This window comes from Panthera pardus, unplaced genomic scaffold, assembly GCF_024362965.1.
Source record: "Panthera pardus isolate Hobbes unplaced genomic scaffold, ASM2436296v1 HiC_scaffold_18, whole genome shotgun sequence".
NCBI classification, from domain to species: Eukaryota; Metazoa; Chordata; class Mammalia; order Carnivora; family Felidae; genus Panthera; species Panthera pardus.
The window spans coordinates 7391043-7410860 of record NW_026526743.1 but is presented as its reverse complement, the minus strand read 5'-3'; the positions used below and the strand labels follow the sequence as shown (position 1 = coordinate 7410860).

Below are 19818 nucleotides of genomic sequence, written 5' to 3'. Positions count from 1 at the left end.
GGCCCCGTCTCTCTGCCTCTCTGTGCGCCCCTGCCCCTCTCGGGCTCTCTGCCTCTGTTTCTATTCTCTCTCCCTCCCTGCCTCCCCCATTCTCAAGGCCCAGCTCCCTCCCTCCCTGCAGCCTCCCCCTCCCTTCCCGCCCCTCCCCTCCTCCGCAGTAGCCAATGAGCGGCCGCCGGTCCCAGCTCCCGGCGCCGTCCGCCGAGTGAGGCCGCGGGCGCGGGGGGTGGGGGGTGGGAGGCCGGGAGGGGGCCGGGACGCCGGGCTCCGGGGCGGGGGCGGGGGGGCGCGGGCACCGGCGACCCCGGTGGCGGCGGCGGCGGCCGGGGGAAGCCGCGGGGCCGGTCATGCGGCTGCGGGGCCCGCGGCCCGGAGCGTCCGCCCAGCCCTGAGCGAGGTGAGCGCGAGGGGAGGGTCCTGGAAGGAGTGGGGGGTCCCCTTGAGGTGGCTGGGAGCTAGGGGTTGGGACTAAAAGGGCCCTGAAGGGACCTGGGGTGTGGGATTCTGGCGGTCCGGACGCCCGAGTTCGGGAGGCAATGAGGGGTGGGGGGACATCGGGCCTAGGGAATCCGGGAGGACAGGGTCCGAGGGTCCTGGAGTGGGGCAACTGTACTCTTAATGTCCGAGTCTTAGAGACCGTGGGCCCTGAGGAGGGTGCAGGCCAGGTCCTTGAGGGAGGCCGTCCTGGATGAGGGGGGAGGGCCCGGGCCCGGTGAGAGCAGGATGTGAGTCTGAGAAGGGGTCCCCACGAACGGGGAATACGTTCCTCAAGAGATTGGAGGGAGACGGAGTTTGGACTTGGGGCTTGGAGAATGGGACCCCTGGGATCCGAGGGATCCTGAATCCAGAAGAGGCTGCGATACAGAAGGATAAGAAGGTGGCTCCAGGCCTGGGGGAGGGTCCCAAAGGAAAAAGGGCTAGAGGAGAATGAGATCTGGGCAGGCCACTTGGAGTCAGGAGGAATCAGAGCACAGCAGGAGGGGGTTTCTGAGGGGAAGTGAGAAGGGTGTCAGTGGGCAAGGTCCCAGCTGAGAGTCCAAGGAGTCATGGCGGGTGGGGGGAGCTGAGGTCAGCTACCTGGGACTCAGGCAGTCAGGGTGACTGGGGTTTTGATGCTTGTTTCTGAGCTGAGTGGACTGGAAGGGGAGCAAGTAGCTGGCGGTTAAGCCCCGGAGCGTCGGGATGGGGGATGGGAGGAAAAGCTGGACAGAGCTCTGCCAGACTTGCATCCCTGACTCCTCCAGGAGGCTGGGGGTGGGTGAGGGCTCTGGGTGCTGAGATGGGGGGTGGGCGGTGATGAAAGTTGTCTGATTCCAAGATCCTTATTGGCATGGGGCAGAGTTTCAAGGCTCCAAGAATTCTGATTAAAGAAAGCGGGGTCTCAAGTCTTGGCTGCATTGAACGGGGGGGGGGGGGGGGGTGGGCAGAGAGAGAGGGAGACACAAAATCCGAAGCAGGCTCCAGGCTCTGAGCCATCAGCCCAGAGCCCGACGCGGGGCTCGAACTCATGGACCGCGAGATCGTGACCTGAGTTGAAGTAGGACGCTTGACTGAGCCACCCAGGCGCCCCTTCACCTTCCTAGTTTAAAAAGATGGTGGGGATCCCGGGTATTCAGGGACGCAGAGATCCCTGGATGAAATAGGATGGGAATCCCAAGTTGAGTCCCCCCAAATCATGGTATTGTGTGGTGCAGGGGAAAGTTCTTGGCTGGGGGATGGGGGGACAAGAGTGGAAAGTATGGGATTATGAGCTCCCTAGCTCGAAACTCCAGCTCCCCAACTGGAATTTGGAAGGCCACAGCTATGAACTGGAGATCTCTCGTGTTTTGAGGCTCCAGCGTTAGAGGGATCAGAATTTCAGGTTGGATGTGTAATTGGAAGTCCTAACATTGGAAGTTAGAATCTGGAATCTCTGGTAGGGAATTTGGGGACCTTGTGATGGCACATGAAGGGGGAATCATGGACTTCCTGATTTGGGGATTTAGGGTTCAGAGCACTGATCCCTAGTTTGAAAGATGGTCTAGGGTACTCTGGCTAGGGTGCTGAATTGAGGGGGTGGGCGGGGTCCCAGCTCATGGTTTTGACATTCTGGAATCTCTAGCCAAAATCCAGGCTCCAGGTCTCTGAGTCCCAGTGTTCTGGGATCCAGCAGCTTGAGATGGAGCCCCAGCATCCCAGGTGAACCTGCCTGGATCTGGGATGGGGGGGATTAGGGTTCTGGAATCTTACCTCTGAGTCATGGGCCACGATCTCAGATTGAGGTATCAGATTGAGTTATCAAATTGAGGTCAAGGCACAGGAACAGAGTCAGAAGGTCATGGGGTCAAGGTCCTGGTGTCAGAATTGGGTATTAAATGTCAAGAGAAGAGTCCAAGTGTTTTAACTTGGGCAGGAGCCTCTGCTCAAGGTCTTGGTTAGTGGGTCCTTGGTTAGTGGGACCCTTACTTAGGGTTCTTCTTGTTAATGACCCACTTGGGGGGGTTTCTGGTAACTATTCAGAAACAGACTCCAAGAGAAAAGGGTTAAGGTACCACGAGTCAGGATTGGGGAGACATGCCTGGTTCTTATGTTGGAATGCCTGGTCAGTGTAAGTTTGAGTCATGGGACCAGGCTCAAGGTTAAGGATTCTGGTGGGGGGCTCGGGAAAGGGCCTAAGGTTAGGGTTGGAGGGCCTGGTTCTGGCATTGAGAATATGGGAGTTGAGCTTCTAGTCAGAGTCATGATATTTGGGACCCAGGTCCAGACACATGGTTGGAGCTAAGGTCCAATCTCTGGATCTGGGCTGAAGGGTTACAGTTGAAAATCTTATTCTGGGGCTGGCGATCTGGTGTGGGGCCTCTCATCAGGATCCAGAACACAAGTGTCACGTGTGGGAAGGCCAGGCCTGGGGTTGAAGGTCAACAGTTGATGTCACTGGTTCCCATCCAGAAACGGGGTCATGGATTAGGGCACAGAGGTCAGAGCCTGGGTCCAGTGTCCAGGTGTTTGCTTGGGGTTGGGGAATCTAGTTAGCCCCACCAGGGCTCTCCAGGACACCAGCTTTCTGTCTCTCACTCAGGCCCCGCAGGGCGCCCCCCGCCGCTGACGATGAGTCATTGCAGCAGCCGCGCCCTGACCCTGCTGAGCAGCGTGTTCGGTGCGTGTGGCCTGCTGCTCGTGGGCATCGCGGTCAGCACTGATTACTGGCTGTACATGGAAGAGGGAACGGTGCTGCCACAGAACCAGACCACGGAGGTCAAGATGGCCCTGCACGCAGGCCTCTGGCGGGTCTGCTTCTTTGCAGGTACGGACCTCACCTGCCGTCCATTCAACTGCCCCTGCCTTGCCTGGGACCCGAGAGCCCTTACCTGTACTTCTATCCCTTGGGTTCCAGAAGTCCAGAAACTGGTCCTGTTTTTCTCCTGGAGACCCGACCTCTAGCCCTTTATGTCCTGGATCTGAGAGCCCCATGCTCACACAATTCCAGGGTCCCTAATCCCTGGAGAGTCCATCAGTCCTTGTCTCCTGGACAGTTCCAGTGTTGAATGGGCAGAATAAAAACCCTGCCTCTCCGGAACTCAGGAGCCTCTCATCCAGCTTTACCTTCTTGTCTTCCCCCCCTCCAGGCCGGGAGAAGGGTCGCTGTGTGGCCTCGGAGTATTTCCTCGAACCGGAGATCAACTTGGTGACGGAAAACACGGAGAATATTCTGAGTGAGGGGAAGCGGGGGCGGGGGGCAGGCAAAGGGGGGCAGGATCACAGGGAGAGTCCTGGGAGAAAGGGCAGCACCAGGGAAGGGGTGGGGTGGAAGGGAAGGAGTGGAAGCTTGAAAGAAGGCAGAGGCTGGATGAAGAGAACCGTCCAGGTTGATGGGGCGGGGACTGAGCAGTGGGTGGAGTCAACAGGAATGGGGTGGGGCCAAACCAAAAGGGGTGGGGCCTGGGCTAAGGAATGGGGCCAGCAGTGGAGGTATGGGAAAGGGGAGGAGCCACAAAGGGGGTGGGGATGGTGGGAGTGGAGAGTTAGGGGGAATGGGAAGGTGTCACCCCCCCCCCCAGAGTCTCCCCTCACCCCCTGTCTCTCCCTTTACCCCTCTCTCAGAGACGGTGCGCACAGCCACCCCCTTCCCCATGGTCAGTCTCTTCCTAGTGTTCACGGCCTTCGTCATCAGTAACATCGGCCACATCCGCCCACAGAGGACCATTCTGGCCTTCGTTTCTGGTATCTTCTTCATCCTCTCGGGTGAGCCCAAGGAAAGGACTTAGGGGCTGGGGGACTGTTGCTGGTTCCAGGAACCTGTGGTCTCTCTTCCACTAAGAAAGCCGCTTCCTTGCTGTGTGATCTGGAGGGGTTGCAGAACCTCTCTGAGCCCCCACTTTCCTTCTCTGTGAAATGGAAATCACAGCACCCATTTCACAGCTTGTTGGGAGGACCAAATCATAGCGAATGTTTATGGGGTGCTAATTAGGTATGGGGCTCTGTTCTGATGCTCTCCACAACCCTGTGAGGTGAATGCTATCAACAGCCCCATTTTACAGATGCAGAAACAAATGATCAGAGAGATGAAGTAATTTGCTCAGGCCCATACAACCAGTGACACAGAGCTGGGACTCAGCCTCACACCTTTCGCCTCCAGAGGCTGTGTTTTTTAACCACTCCCGATATTTTAGCAGTTAACATATCATAAGGCTCTTTATTTTCTGTGCAACATTGTATTCGAAAATTTTTCAAATAGAAAAGTGGAAAGGATTTTGGAATGAACACCCATGGACGGACCCACCACTTAGAGTCAACTGTTACCCTATTACTAGACTTGCTTTGCCCCGTATCTGTCCATCTATCTATATTTCTATCCATCCATGAATCTACCTTTATTTCTTTATGCAGTTCAAAGAAAAGTGTCCATAAATCTCACCCAAAGTATTTCACCATGCACATCATTAGCTACATTTCAATATTTGTTTGTTTCTTCTTTTGAGACATGAGGATCTTTTGCACAAGTGATCTCACACCTTTTCCATCACATCTTTGCCAGGGAGTGTTATTATTAGCACTCACTTGATAAAATGGGGGCACTGAGGCCCACAGTTGTGCAGGGAGTTGCCCAAGACGCATAAACTGGTGCTGGGGGACCGAGTGTCCTGAGCTCCCCTGCAGAGTTCTGTCTTAGGTGTTACCCTCCTCCAATGTCAGCACTGCATGGTCCATTTCAGTCCATCTCAGCTCAGTTCAGCCCAGGTCAACTCAGCCCTAACACATTTAACTCATCAATCTGGTCCAACTAACCCCAGTGTATTTTGACTCAGTTCTTCAACTTGGCTCAGATTCATTCAACATAATTTAGTTACACTCCATTCGGGTCCTTCTAATTCAGTTGATATTTTATGAACAAAGCCTGCATACGTCTCATTTCCATTCTGTCCCCTGGGTCCTGCACTTGGATCCCTCTGTAGTGTTGGCTCCACAGATAGTTGAAGATGGATGTTTGGGTACCCCCAATCTCCTCCCTGCTCCTCAGCCAGCTTTCTCCAGGCCAAACCTCCCCCCTGCCTCCAACCTAACCTGAAGAGACGTTTTCCAAAGAAACCAGGGTGCAACCTGCCTGTAAACTTGAATCGCAGCATGTGGAGCCAGACACTGAGCTAAAATAAGGCACATAGAATATCACCATCCCAGAGCGTCAGAGCCGAAAGGGCTCATCGTTTTTCATATGGAAAAATAGTGTCCTAGAGAGAGAGAGGAAGTGGGGCGAGGGTAGTCGCTTTTATTCAATCTACCCAAAACACTAGAAGGAAAATCCCATTGTTTGCTGTTCACAGAAGGGGTAGCGTAGCCCAGTGACACAGTAGTCGGTTAGCATAGAGGGTGTTCTCCTCCCAAAACCCAGGTTCATGCTCCTGTGGTGCCCCAGGACCTGACTTCCCAAGATCAGGCTGAGGATCGATGGTGCTGTCATGGCTGGAGGTCAGGCCTCTGATGTACCAACAGAGCAATTTGGGGAGATTGAAGACTGCTTCCTAAAGCCCTTCCTTGAGTTCATTTCACAAAATACGGCCTATGGTCATGTGTTTTCAAGGTTTTGGGGTGTAGTGACCGACAGTTCATACTGCTGTGAACCTAGAAAACCCTGCATTCAAATTCTTCCCCTTAACTTCATGGGCTACAGTATGGAATTGCTGAGAGGAAATATCTTTTTTTTTTAATGTTTTTATTTTTATTTTTGAAGGAGAAAGAGACAGAGTGTGAGCAGGGGAGGGGTAGAGAGAGTGGGAGACACAGAATCCAAAGCAGGCTCCAGGTTCTGAGCTGTCAGCACGGAGCCTGACATGGGGCTGGAACCCACAAGCTGTGAGATCATGACCTGAGCTGAAGTCAGACACTTAACTGACTGAGCCACCCAGGCACCCCTTTAAAAAAATGTGTTTTTTTTTTTAAATTTTTTTTAACGTTTATTTATTTTTGAGACAGAGAGAGACAGAGCATGAACGGGGGAGGGGCAGAGAGAGAGGGAGACACAGAATCGGAAGCAGGCTCCAGGCTCTGCGCCATCAGCCCAGAGCCCGCCGCAGGGCTCGAACTCACGGACCGTGAGATCGTGACCTGAGCTGAAGTCGGACGCTTAACCGACTGAGCCACCCAGGCGCCCCTAAAAAAATGTTTTTAAGTTGATTTATTTTGAGAGAGAGAGAGAGAGAGAGAGAGAGCACGCAAGTGGGGGAAGGGCAGAGAGAAAGAATCCCAAGCAGGCTCCACACTGTCAGCCCATGGGGCTCGAACTCATGAAACCATGAGATCATGACCTGAGCTAAAACCAAGAGTCAGACGCTTAACCGACTGAGCCACCCAGGTGTCTGGAGAAGACAAATCTTAGGGAATACCAAACCCATGTAGGGCCAAATGGTACCTATTTCAGGCTTTGTGAGCCATAGGGTTGTGGTGTCAAAACAACCAGAGGTGCAGCGGTGGGCATGGCTGTGTCCCAGCGATACTATTTATAGATCTTGACATTTGAGTTCCATGTAATTTTCACGAGCCATGAAATATTCTTCTTGTTTTGTTTTGTTTTGTTTTTCTCACCATTTAACAATGGAAAAACCATGCTTAGCTCACAAACCATACAAAAACAAGTGTTGGAGCAAACGGTAGTTTGCTGACCCCTGGTCCAGATCATAGATGTGAAGGGCAACCATACATATATACATACATGGTACTAATCACAGCAACAGCCAAAATAATAAGCACTTCATGGAGTGCCATGGTTTGGGGAAGTCTTAAGTGCTTTATGCAGGTTATTTCGTTTTCTTTACCTCGTAAGGCAGATGCCACTGTGATTCTCATTCTCCAGGTGAGGAAACAGAAGCACTCACAGGTGACCTTGCTCCATAGTGGAAGCAGGATCCCCCACCCAAGCTTTCACTATGGCACTGTATTGCCCCACCAAAATGAAAAATCACACACAAAAAATGGGGCACCTGGTTGGCTCAGTCAGTAGAGCATGGGACCCTTGATCTTGGGGTGAGTTTGAGCCCCATGTTGGGTGTAGAGATTACTCAAAAAAAATAAGAAAATAAAAAATAAAAAGCTTTTTAAAAAAATCATAAAAATTAAAGAGATTTAAAAGTAGAGGAAAGGATGGAAACAGTACCAGCTTCTTAGATCCTAGAACAGAATAATCTAGTCTATCTGCCTCATGTTCCCAGTGAGGAAACCAAGACTTGGAGAGAGAGACAGGAGTTAGTTGCCCAAGGGCTGGTAAATGGTGGGTTTGGCATTCAATTCTGGATAAAGTGGTGGGAGATTTGGGGCAGGGGAGGGATTGGGTCACACCTGGGTGCTAAGCATCTTTCAGGGAGCATGTTGGGAATGGACTAGTAGGGGGAAAAGAAAAGAAATTGGCAAACCAAGGAGGAAGCTTATGCAGTGGTTTGGGCAAGAGCAGCTGGGGCCTGAGCTGGGCTAGGGATGGAAAGCTAAAGGCAACAGGATGACTTTGACAGAGAAGTAGATCGACAGAAGAATCAATAGAACCAGATGACTGACTCGATATGGTTGGTGAGAGAAGCAGGGAGGAGGATGGAATGTCATTGATTTTCTTTTTCCAGGTCATAAGAAGCATGCTTCCCATGCAAAGCCCATATTAACCCCTGACCCGCAACATGCATCTACTCATTCATTTGCTCATCAAACATTTACCCAGACATCCTACATGCCAGGTCCTGAACAGAGCACTGAAGATGTGGCTGAATCCTAAGTGAGAGCTCACATGCAGTCAGTTACAAAACAGCCCCAATTACCCAGCAAATCAAAACTACACACTTGCTTAAATCCCTTCAATGCTCAGTGGATTCCCATTGCACTTAGAATACATCCAAACTCCCCATGCTAGCCTACAAGGTTTTCCATGATTTGGCTACTGCTCAGATCTCTGACCTCATTTCCTAACCCACTAACACTCTCTTCATTGCTTACAACCTCAGCCACACTGGCCTCCTTCTATTCCTTGAAAATGCTCATCTCAGTCCCATATGAGGACTTTGCACTCATTATCCCTTCATGCTTGGAAGTCTCTTCCTCCTGGTACTCAAAGGGCTTGAACTTTCTCCCTTCAGAGTTTGTCTCCCTGACAACAGTATGTAATATTGCCTCACCCCCACTATACTATGTACCACATTGCAAACTTTATATTTGTTTCATCACACTTATTGCTATTGTCATCTTATTTGCTTCCTGCCTCCTACCAGAATGTACCCTCCAAAATACATGGACACTTACAAACATTCTCTCATTTGTGTCTGCAAAGCCTAGATGAGTTTCTGGTACAAACTACACATTGAAATATTTGTATGAAGGATGAATGATAAGGACAGCTTAAGGCATTCTGGGAAAGGGGAAGATGTATTAACTTGGTACTGTAGGGTGGTGGAGGGTGGTGGTGGAGTGACCTGGGAGGGCTTCCAAGAGGAGGTGACATCTGAGTAGATGAAGCTGAAAGGGCGAGGGGGAATTTTTCAAATGAAGAAAGAATAGTGCCTTCTACGGTGGTGGAATTCACAGCAGGTGTTAATGCCCTAGAAAGCATCTAAGGCAGAGGTAGACTCATGTGCAGCTCTCCATGGTCCTGAAACCGTATTGTTCTAAGGCCGGGTTGTTTCTATTCAGCTTGGAATGTAGGTGATTCTTGCCTAGGGTGATATTCTGAACCAGATGTGGGGCGAGGTGGGGGGGGGGGGAATGTAGTGGGAGTTGGATCACAGAGAAAGGAAGTGGGGAGGGAAGGAGGGAGAAAGAGAAGAAAGGAGAAAAAAAGGGGAAAGATTATTTTTGGAGAACCAGAGCCACTACAAAATATCCAGGAAGTAGAAAGAATGATGAGAATAACTTTTGCTATTGTTTTTACATGATTTTTAATTACTAAAAACAAAAAAAAGCAAAAAAAAAGCCACAAAAAATTCTCTCTCTTTGGAAATATTTGTTTATTTGTTTCCTTATCAACCTTTGTTCCTGACTTGCCTTATGCAGAATGTCTGTTGTTTAGAACTGTAATCTAAAACGGAATCAAGGTGGTTAGCAGGAGTCAGATCGCAGAATCTGGGATGTCAGGCTGAGGAATGAAAAACTGCACAACAGGGAGCCAAGGAAGAATTTTGACAAGAGAAGGCTAGAGTTTGTATGGGTTTTAGAAAGAACCAGTACCTAAAGCAGGGAGATAGGGATTTAAGGGCAATGGTATAAGCATTGACAATAAACCTTAACTGGGCCAGAGGATTTGTGGTTACAAGAAGGTTTTTTTTGTTTGTTTGTTGTTTTGAGAGAGAGAGAGAGAGAGAGAGCAGGGGAAAGGGGCAGAGGGAGAGAGAGAGAATCTCAAGCAGGTTCCACACTAAGCGCACAGCCCAACACAGGGCTCTATCCCATGACCCCGGGGCCATGACCTGAGCTGAAATCAAGAATATGGGGCCCCTGGGGGCCCCTGGGTGGTTCAGTCGGTTAAGCAGCTGACTTCGACTCAGGTCATGATCTCGCGGTCCGTGAGTTCAAGCCCCGCGTCGGGCTCTATGCTGACAGCTCGGAGCCTGGAGCCTGTTTTGGATTCTGTGTCTCCCTCTCTCTGACCCTCCTCCATTCATGCTCTGTCTCCCCCTGTCTCAAAAATAAATAAACGTTAAAAAAAAAAAAAGAATATGGGGCACCTGGGTGGCTCAGTCGGTCAAGCATCCGACTTCAGCTCAGGCCATGATCTCACTTTTGTGAGTCCGGACCCCACATTGGGCTCTGTGCTGACAGCTCAGAGCCTGGAGCCAGCTTTGGATTCTGTGTCTCCCTCTCTCTCTGCCCATCCACTGCTCTCTCTCTCTTTTAAAAATAAATAAATGTAAAAAAAAAAAAAAAAAGAATTGGATGCTCAACCAACTGAGACACCCTGTTACCCCACAAGAAGGGGTTTTGATTTATGAGAGATTCAGGAAGTAAAATGGACATAACTTGATGACTGAGAATCTTTGGTGGATGAGAGAGAGAGAGAGAGAGAGAGGGAGAGAGTAAAATCAGGATGACTCCCCTGGTACCTGACTAGGGTACTAGGGACATGCGTACTTGAGTGAGTGTGGATTGTAGGATTCCTTTGCTATTTCTTTTCTTTAAGCCTGGTCATCTTTCTGGATCTATCTTGGATGCTTTTCCACCACACTTTGTGGGCCCACTCTTCTTGAATACCAAAATTATGGAATTCTAGAAATTGAAAGTGCTATGGATGTTCAGAGCAAGGAAAAGTTAATTCCTAGAGGAAATGGAGAAATGGGGGGATTTAGCGTGCATTCAAAAAAAGAAAGCAACTAATGAGCTTTGCTAGAAGCTCGAGTTGCTTGGCAAGTATACTCATCCATTCAACTGGTATTTATTATTGTGCTACATGATAGCGATGCAAACAGGAACAAGGTAGTCTAGTTCCAAGCATCCCAGTGGGGGAGATGTATGGTGGAAACAATTACAGATACAAATTACATGTTAGGTAGTAATCAGAGTGACAAAAAAATAGGACAGGGGAAGGAGAGTAATGGGGGGCATTATCTCAATCACTCCAATCTTTTTTAGATGTTATTTTTTGAGAGAAAGAGAGAGAGAGAGAGAGAGAGCGCATGAGCGGGGGAGGTGCAGACAGAGAGGGAGACATAGAATCTGAAGCAGGCTCCAGGCTCTGAGCTATCAGAATGGAGCCCAATGAGGGGCTTGAACCCACCAGCCATGAGATCATGACCTGAGCTGAAGTTGGACGCTTAACCAACTGAGCCACCTAGGCGCCTCACTCCAATTTTTTTTAGTTTATGCATTTATTTTGAGAGGGCAGGGGCAGAGAGAGAAGGAGAGGGAGAATCCCAAGCAGGCTCCCCACTGTCAGCCCAGAGCCTGATGTGGGGCTCAATCCCACAACCGTCAGATCATGACCTAAGCCAAAATTAAGAGTCCAATGCTTAACTTACTGAGCCACCCAGTTGCCCCAATCCGTCCAATTTTTTAATGAAAACTTTGAAATCAATAGAAGAGTGCAATGAGCATTGTATACTTTCCTCCACCTGAATCCTGCACTTTTCTGATGTTTTGCCATATTCTTTCTCTTTTTTTCCACCCTCCTCTTTTTCTCCCCTCTCCCCATGCTTTTCTGGGACGTTACCATTTATTTATTTTTTTTTAACGTTTATTTATTTTTGAGACAGAAAGAGACGGAGCATGAATGGGGGAGGGGCAGAGAGAGGGAGACACAGAATCGGAAGCAGCCTCCAGGCTCCGAGCCATCAGCCCAGAGCCCGACGCGGGGCTCGAACTCACGGACCTCGAGATTGTGACCTGAGCTGAAGTCGGACGCTTAACCGACTGAGCCACCCAGGCGCCCCGACATTACCATTTAAAATTAAGTTATGGACATCACAATAGTTCATCTCTAAACACTGTAGGATGCATCTCTTAAGAGGAAAGCATTCTACTACACCACCATTATCATACCAAGAAATCTTCCAGTAATGCCATAATATAATTTATTCCATTCGCAGACTGTCCCATTGTTTCAAGAATGCCTTTTATAGCTCCCCTCCCCAAACCAGGATTCAAGCTTGGTTCACACACAGCATTTAGTTCACGTCTCTTTTACTCTAGACTAGTTCCCCCACTATTTTTTTTTTACAACACTGACTTCTAAAATGTACTTCATTATAAAAATACAGAAAGAATAGTATAAATAAGTGAAATCCCGTGTATCCTTCCCTCAGCTTCAAAAAGTTACCAACATATGGTGAATCTTTTTTTAGTCCCACGGCCGTATCTCCCTTCTGCACTTCGCTACGTTATTTTAAGGCCAGCCTCTGCCATTAAATCGTTTTTACCCACAAATATTTCAGTATATCTCGGAGAAGTAAGTACTTTGTTATTTAACATAGCCATCATGCCCAAACAATTAAGAATAGCTGCTTAATATCATTTAATATCTACTCAGGGTTCTCCTTCCCCACATATCTCATAAATAACTGCCTTTTTACAGTTAGTTTGTCGCAAATCAGGATTCAAATTCCACCTGTGCATTTAGCTGATAGATCTCTGAAGCGTCTTTTAATCTATAATAGTCTCTCTCCTATTTTTTCCTTGCCACTTATTTGTTGCTGAAATCTGGTCATGTGTCTTGTAGAATTCCCACCTCCAGGATTTTTCCCGTTGCCCTCTCATGTTGTGTAATATGCTCATTCATCCCTGTGTTTACCTATAAAACTGTTGATCCAATCCAGGTTTATGGGTTTCCGGTGTGTGTGTGTGTGTGTGTGTGTGTGTGTGTGTTTGGCAAAAAAATACTTCAAAGATAGGTGGTGCTGTTTATATCCTACCGCACTGCATCCAGAGACACAATGCCTGGTTGTCTGTCTTTGGGGGGTGTTAAGAATGATCACTGGATGCAGTGTTACTGGCTTGACCCATATCACTGTCCTTTGGAAGCCTGCTGACCAAGGTGTCAGTTACTATAGAAGGTCCCCGTCTTAGATCTGTTTGATTGTTTTTCCATGGCGTCGTTTGATTTGTTCCTTGTTGCTTGCTTTCTCTGTAAACTGGGAGTCATGTCTACACTAGAGGCTTTATTAGATCCAGGTTAAAAATGTTTGGCAAGCAGATACAGAGGAGTGCTGCGTTCGTATGTCCCATCACTTCGGGTGGTGAATAATGTCAGGTCGTTCCCTGTGACGGGAACAAAGTTTGAAACTTTGGTAAAGGTAATGGTCATCAGGGCTGTTCATTGAAAAGGGAGTTTCCTCTTTCTAATGAATAAGTGATTTCCCGGGTGATACTTTGGTACCTTGGGGAGGAAAAATCCTGTTTTGGAATACCTAGTTTGTTGAATTTCTTTTTGTTGTTCTGGAAAAAAATTTCAACCTACGGAAAAATTAGCCAAAAATAATGCAGTAAACTCACATATACCCTTCCGGTGGACCAAATTTTAATGTTTTGCCATGTTCTCTCTCTCTTTCTATCCATATTGTATCTGAGATATATATATATAAACCTAAATATATGTATACACTTGAACATAAGTAGCAAACACCTCACCCCTAAATACTTCAGCAAGTATCTCCTAAAAACAAGTGTATCCATTCCCTTTTCTTTCATTTTTAATGTTTTTATTTATTTTTGAAAGAGAGAGAGAGAGAGAGAGAGACAGATCATGAGCAGTGGAGGGGCAGAGGGAGAGGGAGACACAGAATCCAAAGCAGGTTCTAGGCTCTGAGCTGTCAGCTCAGACCCTGATGCAGGGCTTGAACCCACAAACCGTGAGATCATGACCTGAGCTGAATTGGACGCTTAACCGACTGAGCCACCCAGGCGCCCCTCCATTCCCTTTTCTAACCACAGTACAATAATCAAATTCAGGAAGTTTAACATTTATACAATATTATAGCTAAAACACCATCCATATTCAAATTTCACCAATGGTCCCAATGCTGTCTTTTGTAGTCATTTCTGCCCCCTCTCATCCCAATTCAGTTTGCAATCTAGGAGCATACGTTGTATATCCCCATCCTGTCTCTTTCATTGCCTTTCATCTTTTATATAGTTCCTGTGCCTTTTTAAAGAAGAAATATCTTTCATGTTGACTTTTTTTGAAGAGCTCAGCCAGTTGTCTAGTGGAATGGCCACAGTTTCCTTAGGAGTGGATTCAGGTTACACATTTCCAGCAGGAAGGCCACGTAAATGGAGTTGTGGCACGCTCACATCAGGAGGTAATGGTGTCAGTCAACTCCACTATTGGTGATGTTCGTTTTGGTCACTTGCTTGAGATGGTATGTTAAGTTCCTTTATGATAAAAGAAGCTTTTATTTTATTTATTTATTTATTTTTGAGAGAGAGAGAGAGAGAGAGAGATGAGTGAGTGGGAGAGGAAGAAGAGAGAAGAGAAGGAGACACAGAATCCAAAGCAGGCTCCAGGCTCTGAGCTGTCCAATGCGGGACACGAATCCACGAACCTCGAGATCATGACCTGAGCCAATCTCACAATCCCTCAGTCATGAGATCATGGTCCATGAGTTCAAGCCCTGCGTGGGGCTCCGTGGTGACAGCTCAGAGCCTGGAGCTTGCTTTGGATTCTGTGTCTCCCTCTCTCTCTGACCCTCCCCCCCAAAAAAAAAATAAACATTAACTTTTTAATGTTAATTTATTTTTGAGAGAGAGACAGAGTGCTAGCAGGGGAGGGGCAGAGAGAGAGGGAGACACAGAATCCAAAGCAGCTGTCAACACAGAGCCTGACACAGGGCTCAAACCCATAAACTGTGAGATCGTGTCCTGAGCTGAAGTCAAATGCTCAACTGACTGAGCCACCCAGATGCCCCAAGAACCCTCTTCATTTTTAAAAATATTTATTTATTCTAGAGAGAGAGAGAGCACTAATGGGAGAGAAGCAACGAGAGGAGGAACAGAGGATCCAAAGTGAGCTTGGCACTGACAGCAAAGAGCCCAATGTGGGGCTCGAACTTACAAACCATGAGATCATGACCTGAGCCAAAGTCAGACATGTAACCACCCAGGTGCCCCAGGAACTCTCTTCAGACTAGTCCCTGCATCCTTTTCTGATATGTCCCCATCATTTTTTTTTTTTTTGCATATTTCTTTGCTTTATGGCACAATTACACTTTTATTGCCTCTCCCCCAGGCTTCAAATTAGCTACTTCTTCTGGAAGCCCTAGCTTATTATTTAGTGAGGGATGATATTAGAGACCAAACTCTGGGTGCTTGCTGTGCTCATTGCTGCTGGGGTGTCACTGCTGCTAGGATGCTTCAGGGCACAAAGTGGGGGATCATGTGCTTGTAAAACAGGAGTTTTATACTGACGCCCCAGGGTTCTTCCTTACCTCACCCCATTCTTATCTGTGTCTTCCTTTCTTCCAAATGAAAAATTCCAGCTCCCTAAATATCAGTATATTTGAACATTTGCTCAACCCTACACTGCTTAAGAACTGCTACCTCTAGACCACTGCCCCCCAAATCCACTAAGGTTCAAGATTTCTCTGCAGATCTTTTGTCTTTAGAGTGAAATATATAATCAAAGTACCGTATTCAAAAGTCACTTGGAATAATACTTTTACTCCTTCCTGTGGTTGTGCTACTCGTTTGATACAAACTTAGCTTCATTTATTTTTGTTTGTATCCAATTTTAGGTTTTTCTCCATCCTTGTTGATTTCATCTTTTGAACATATAAAACATTAGCATTGTTCCAAGGGTCCAGATCATGCAAAAATCAGCAACGCCACTTTTCTCTCATCCCTTCCTTCCTCTTCTCCCTTATCTCCTGCAGGCGATCAGCCTCGTTTTTGTTTTCCTTACCATGTCTCTTTTTGCAAAAATAAACAGATGCACATATGCATTTTATGTACTTTTTTTTTTCCTTAAAAGCTAGCATTCTGTATACTCGTAGATTCTTCTGCGCATTACTCTTTCTTGTTGTTGTTGTTGTTAAGCTGAGTGACAGTGTCTGGAACTCTCACTGAATGGCACACCAGTTCATAGAGACCATCCTCATTCTCATTTCACAGTGGCACAGTCGTCTGCTCTGGGATGTGTTACAATGTATCCCACTCATCCTCTCTGTAAGTTCATCTAGGTCATTTCCATTGTTTTGCAGTTATGAGTAATGTGGTGAATTAACATGTGCATATGCGCTTTTGTGTGGTTGGACAGATAGCTTCAGGGTAAATTCTTATGCGTGAGATGGCTGAGTTAAAGGACAGATACATGTGTGGTTTTGTTAGATTTGGCCAGATTCCCCTCCACAGGGCCTGGGCCATTTTACACTCCCACTAGCAACACGTAAGAGCTGCCGTTTCCCCAGCTTCACCAAAAGAACATGTTGTGAAGGTTATTAACTTTTGGTGACCTGATGGTTGAGAAACAGTATCTCTTCACGGTTCCCATTTCTTCTATTCTGAGTAAAGGAGCATTTTTAAAAATGTTTATTTATTTTGAGAGAGAGAGACAGAGAGAGAGAGAGCAGGGGAGGGGCAGAGAGAGAGGGAGAAAGAGAATCCCAGGTAGGCTCTGCACGGTCAGCACAGAGCCCGATGCAGGGGTCCATCTCATGAACCCATGAGATCATGACCTGAGCCAAAACCAAGAGTTGGATGCTTAACCGAATGAGCCACCCAGGCACCCCAAGAGCATTTTTTTTTAAACAAGGAGCTCAAAGAAGGGACAAAGGAAGAGAGATGTAAATGAAGTGAAAGAGAGACTTGGAGAAGCCTGGAGGAAGAGTCTTGCAGTTGGAGGGAACAGCAAGAGCAAAGGCCCTGAGACAGAAATAAGTTGGACAAGTTTAAGGCAGGGTGAGACAGTCATGCGATCTAAGTAGAGGGAGCTCAGAGAAACTGACCAGGGATGAGGCTGGTGACACTCAGATCGTGTATGCGTTGCAATTCAGGGGTCAGGAAAGTTTTCCTGTAAAAAGCCAGATATGAATATCCTCAGCTATACAGGCTGTGCTTGCCACTGTGAGTGCGGGCCACACAGGAGCAAAGGGGCGTGGCTGTGCACCAATAAAATTTTATTTATAGACCCTGACATTAGAAATTCATATACTTTTTTCTTAAGTTCACTTATTTATTTTGAGAGAGAGAGAGAGCACAAGCTGGGGAGGGGCAGAGAGAGAGAGAGAGAGAGAGAGAGAGAGAGAGAGAATCCCAAGTGGCCTCCACGCTGTCAGCACAGAGCCCAACGCGGGGCTTAAACTCAAGAACCGCGACATCATTACCTGAACTGACACTGAGAGTCAGACGCTTAACCGACTGAGCCCCGCAGGCCGCCCCTGAAATGCATATACTTTTTGAACTGAGGTATTCTAATTCAGAAAACATAAAGTTGGTATGATTCAGTGGTTTTCGTATATTTGCAAGGTGGTATAATTATCCCTATCACCCGATCTCACAACATTTCATTACTCCAGAAAGAAACCTCTTACCCTTTAACAACAGTCGGAATCTCCCCTCCACCCCATTCCTTGGCAGCCGCTAATCTACTCTCTGTGTCTACGGATTTGCCTATTTTCAACATCACATATAAATGGAACCCTACAGCACGCATCTGTCTTCCTTCTCTTGAGCTTATTTTCTAAGTTCATCCACGTGGCCGTATATATCAGTATGCCGTTCCTTTTTTTGGCTGAATAATATTCCTTTATACGGCTATACCACATTTTGTTTATCCACTTAGTTGATAGACATTTGGGTTGTTTCCGCTTTTCGGCTATTAAGAATGCTGCTACAAACATTCATGCAAAGTTTTTGTGTGAACATATGTTTCCTATTCTCTTGGGTGGAGATCCCCAGTGGAGGAATCGCTGGGTCATGTGGTAATTCTATCTTTAACACTTTTAGGAACTGCCAACTGAAATTCGCATACTTTTTACATGCCACAAAATATCATTCTTCTTTTGATTTTTTTCCCAACAATTTAATTCTATGAAAGCCATGCTTAGCTAGAAGGGCCATACAAAAACAGGATGTGGGTGGGATTTAGCCCATGGCGCATAGTTGCTTGTTGTTGTTATTATTATTCATACAGTCTCAACCCAGGCCTCATCCTTTAGGACTCAGACAAAGACCATTCTTCCAGGAAGCTTTCCTTGGCTTCCCCTGCCCCTGCCTCTGTCCCTGCCCCTCACCTATGTGGGCTGGTGCCTCTTCTGCACCTAGAGAACTCTGTGCTACTACTTCCCTTACTGTGCATATCACCGTGTATGCCACGACTGACCAATGCCCACATCTGCCTTCCCCAATTGCTCTGTGAGCTCCTGGACAGCAGATTAGGGGAGGAGTGAGGAGAGGAAGTTCATTCATCTCTGCGATCCCTGCACCCAGCCAAGGCCCAGCACAAGGGGCTTCAGGAAAAAAAAAAAAAAAAAGGAATTTAGTTCAGGACCCAGCAGGGAAGAGAGGGGAGGGGGCAGGAAGGGGCGGCAGTGATATGGGGGAGGGGCTGGGGCTGGAGCAAGGGATTCACTGCTAACGGCCCAAGGGCCCCCTCTGCTCCCCCAGGCCTCTCCTTGGTGGTGGGCTTGGTCCTTTACATTTCCAGCATCAATGACGAGGTCATGAACCGGCCCAGCAGCTCTGAGCAGTATTTCCACTATCGCTACGGGTGGTCTTTTGCCTTCGCCGCTTCCTCCTTCCTACTGAAAGAGGTGATGTCTGCGGGCCCCAGACTTGAATGGAGAGGGCTCTGGGGGGCCCTCATTCCTGGGTCCAGGAGGAAGAGGAAGCTGGGGGTGTAGACTTTGGATTTAAGAGGGAGGTGGCAGCTGAGGGCCTAACCTCTGGGTCCTGGAGGAGGGGTCTGGGAGCTCCCAACTTCTGGGGTCCTGGGGGAGGAGGGGCTGGGAGGCTGGACTCCTGGGTCTGAGCGAGATGGGGGTGGGGGGTCTGGAGTCTTGGGGTCATCGGGAGCTTGGGGTGGGGGGCCAGCCTCTGGGACTCTGATCATGCGTTGCCACAGGGGGCTGGCGTGATGTCCGTGTACTTGTTCACCAAGCGCTACGCGGAGGAGGAGATGTACCGTCCGCACCCGGCCTTCTACCGCCCGCGACTCAGCGACTGCTCGGACTACTCCGGCCAGTTTCTGCAGCCCGAGGCGTGGCGCCGCGGCCGCAGCCCCTCCGACATCTCCAGCGACGTCTCCATCCAGATGACTCAGAACTACCCTCCAGCCATCAAGTACCCGGACCATCTGCACATCTCCACCTCGCCGTGCTGAGGCCTGCCCCTCGGAGCCCCCCTCTCCTCCTCTCCCTCCTCCTCCTCTTCCTCCTCCTCCTTCTCAGGGGTCTCCAGCCCCACAGCTCCGCACCCTCCCTCCGGGCTTCGGGATGCGTCCCGGAGGACTGCGTGCACGCTACAGCCGCGTCCGCTTCCCGGTGGCCCCGCCCCGCCGCCCTAGCCCCTCCCACTTGCCAAGGGCTCCTCCCCCTATCGGTCCCGTCCACTTGCAGACGGCCCCGCCTGGGGCCCGACCCTTTCTCTCCCTGGGGCCCGACCCTTTCCTCGGGCCCCGCCCCGCCCTCCAGTCTCCTCCCCACCGCTTTCCCTCCTGTGCGCACCCAGCGCGCACCCAGCGCGCAGGGCCCGCGGTGCCCAGCGCCCACCCACCCTGAGCCCCGCAACCCGCCGCCGCCTCGCCGCAGGGGCGCTGGGCTGGAGAGTAGGTTCGGCAGCCGCCTGGAATGCCAACCATTCTCTTCTCCCCTGGGCCCCCGACTTCTCTCTTCGCCCGCCCACTCTCATCTCCCGACCTTCCCGGTCCTTGGATGCGGTGGGCGGCCTTCCTGC

At 48.9% G+C, this 19818-nt stretch overlaps 1 protein-coding gene across 2 annotated transcripts; it reads left to right on the top strand.

Moving 5' to 3' along the window:
• The first annotated feature begins 228 nt into the window (after positions 1-228).
• CACNG7 (calcium voltage-gated channel auxiliary subunit gamma 7) lies at positions 229-19368 on the top strand. Of its 2 annotated transcripts, none has more exons than XM_019436781.2 (6): positions 229-397; positions 3059-3283; positions 3606-3692; positions 4081-4200; positions 18532-18677; positions 18989-19368. In XM_019436781.2, exons 2-6 carry the CDS (start codon positions 3088-3090, stop codon positions 19244-19246), a joined length of 807 nt encoding a protein of 268 aa, XP_019292326.1. In that variant the 5' UTR covers positions 229-397; positions 3059-3087; the 3' UTR covers positions 19247-19368. The 2 variants fall into 2 exon arrangements, with proteins under 2 accessions (XP_019292326.1, XP_019292324.1); XM_019436779.2 differs by having other exon boundaries at positions 236-397; positions 4081-4221.
• The last annotated feature ends 450 nt before the right edge of the window (positions 19369-19818 follow it).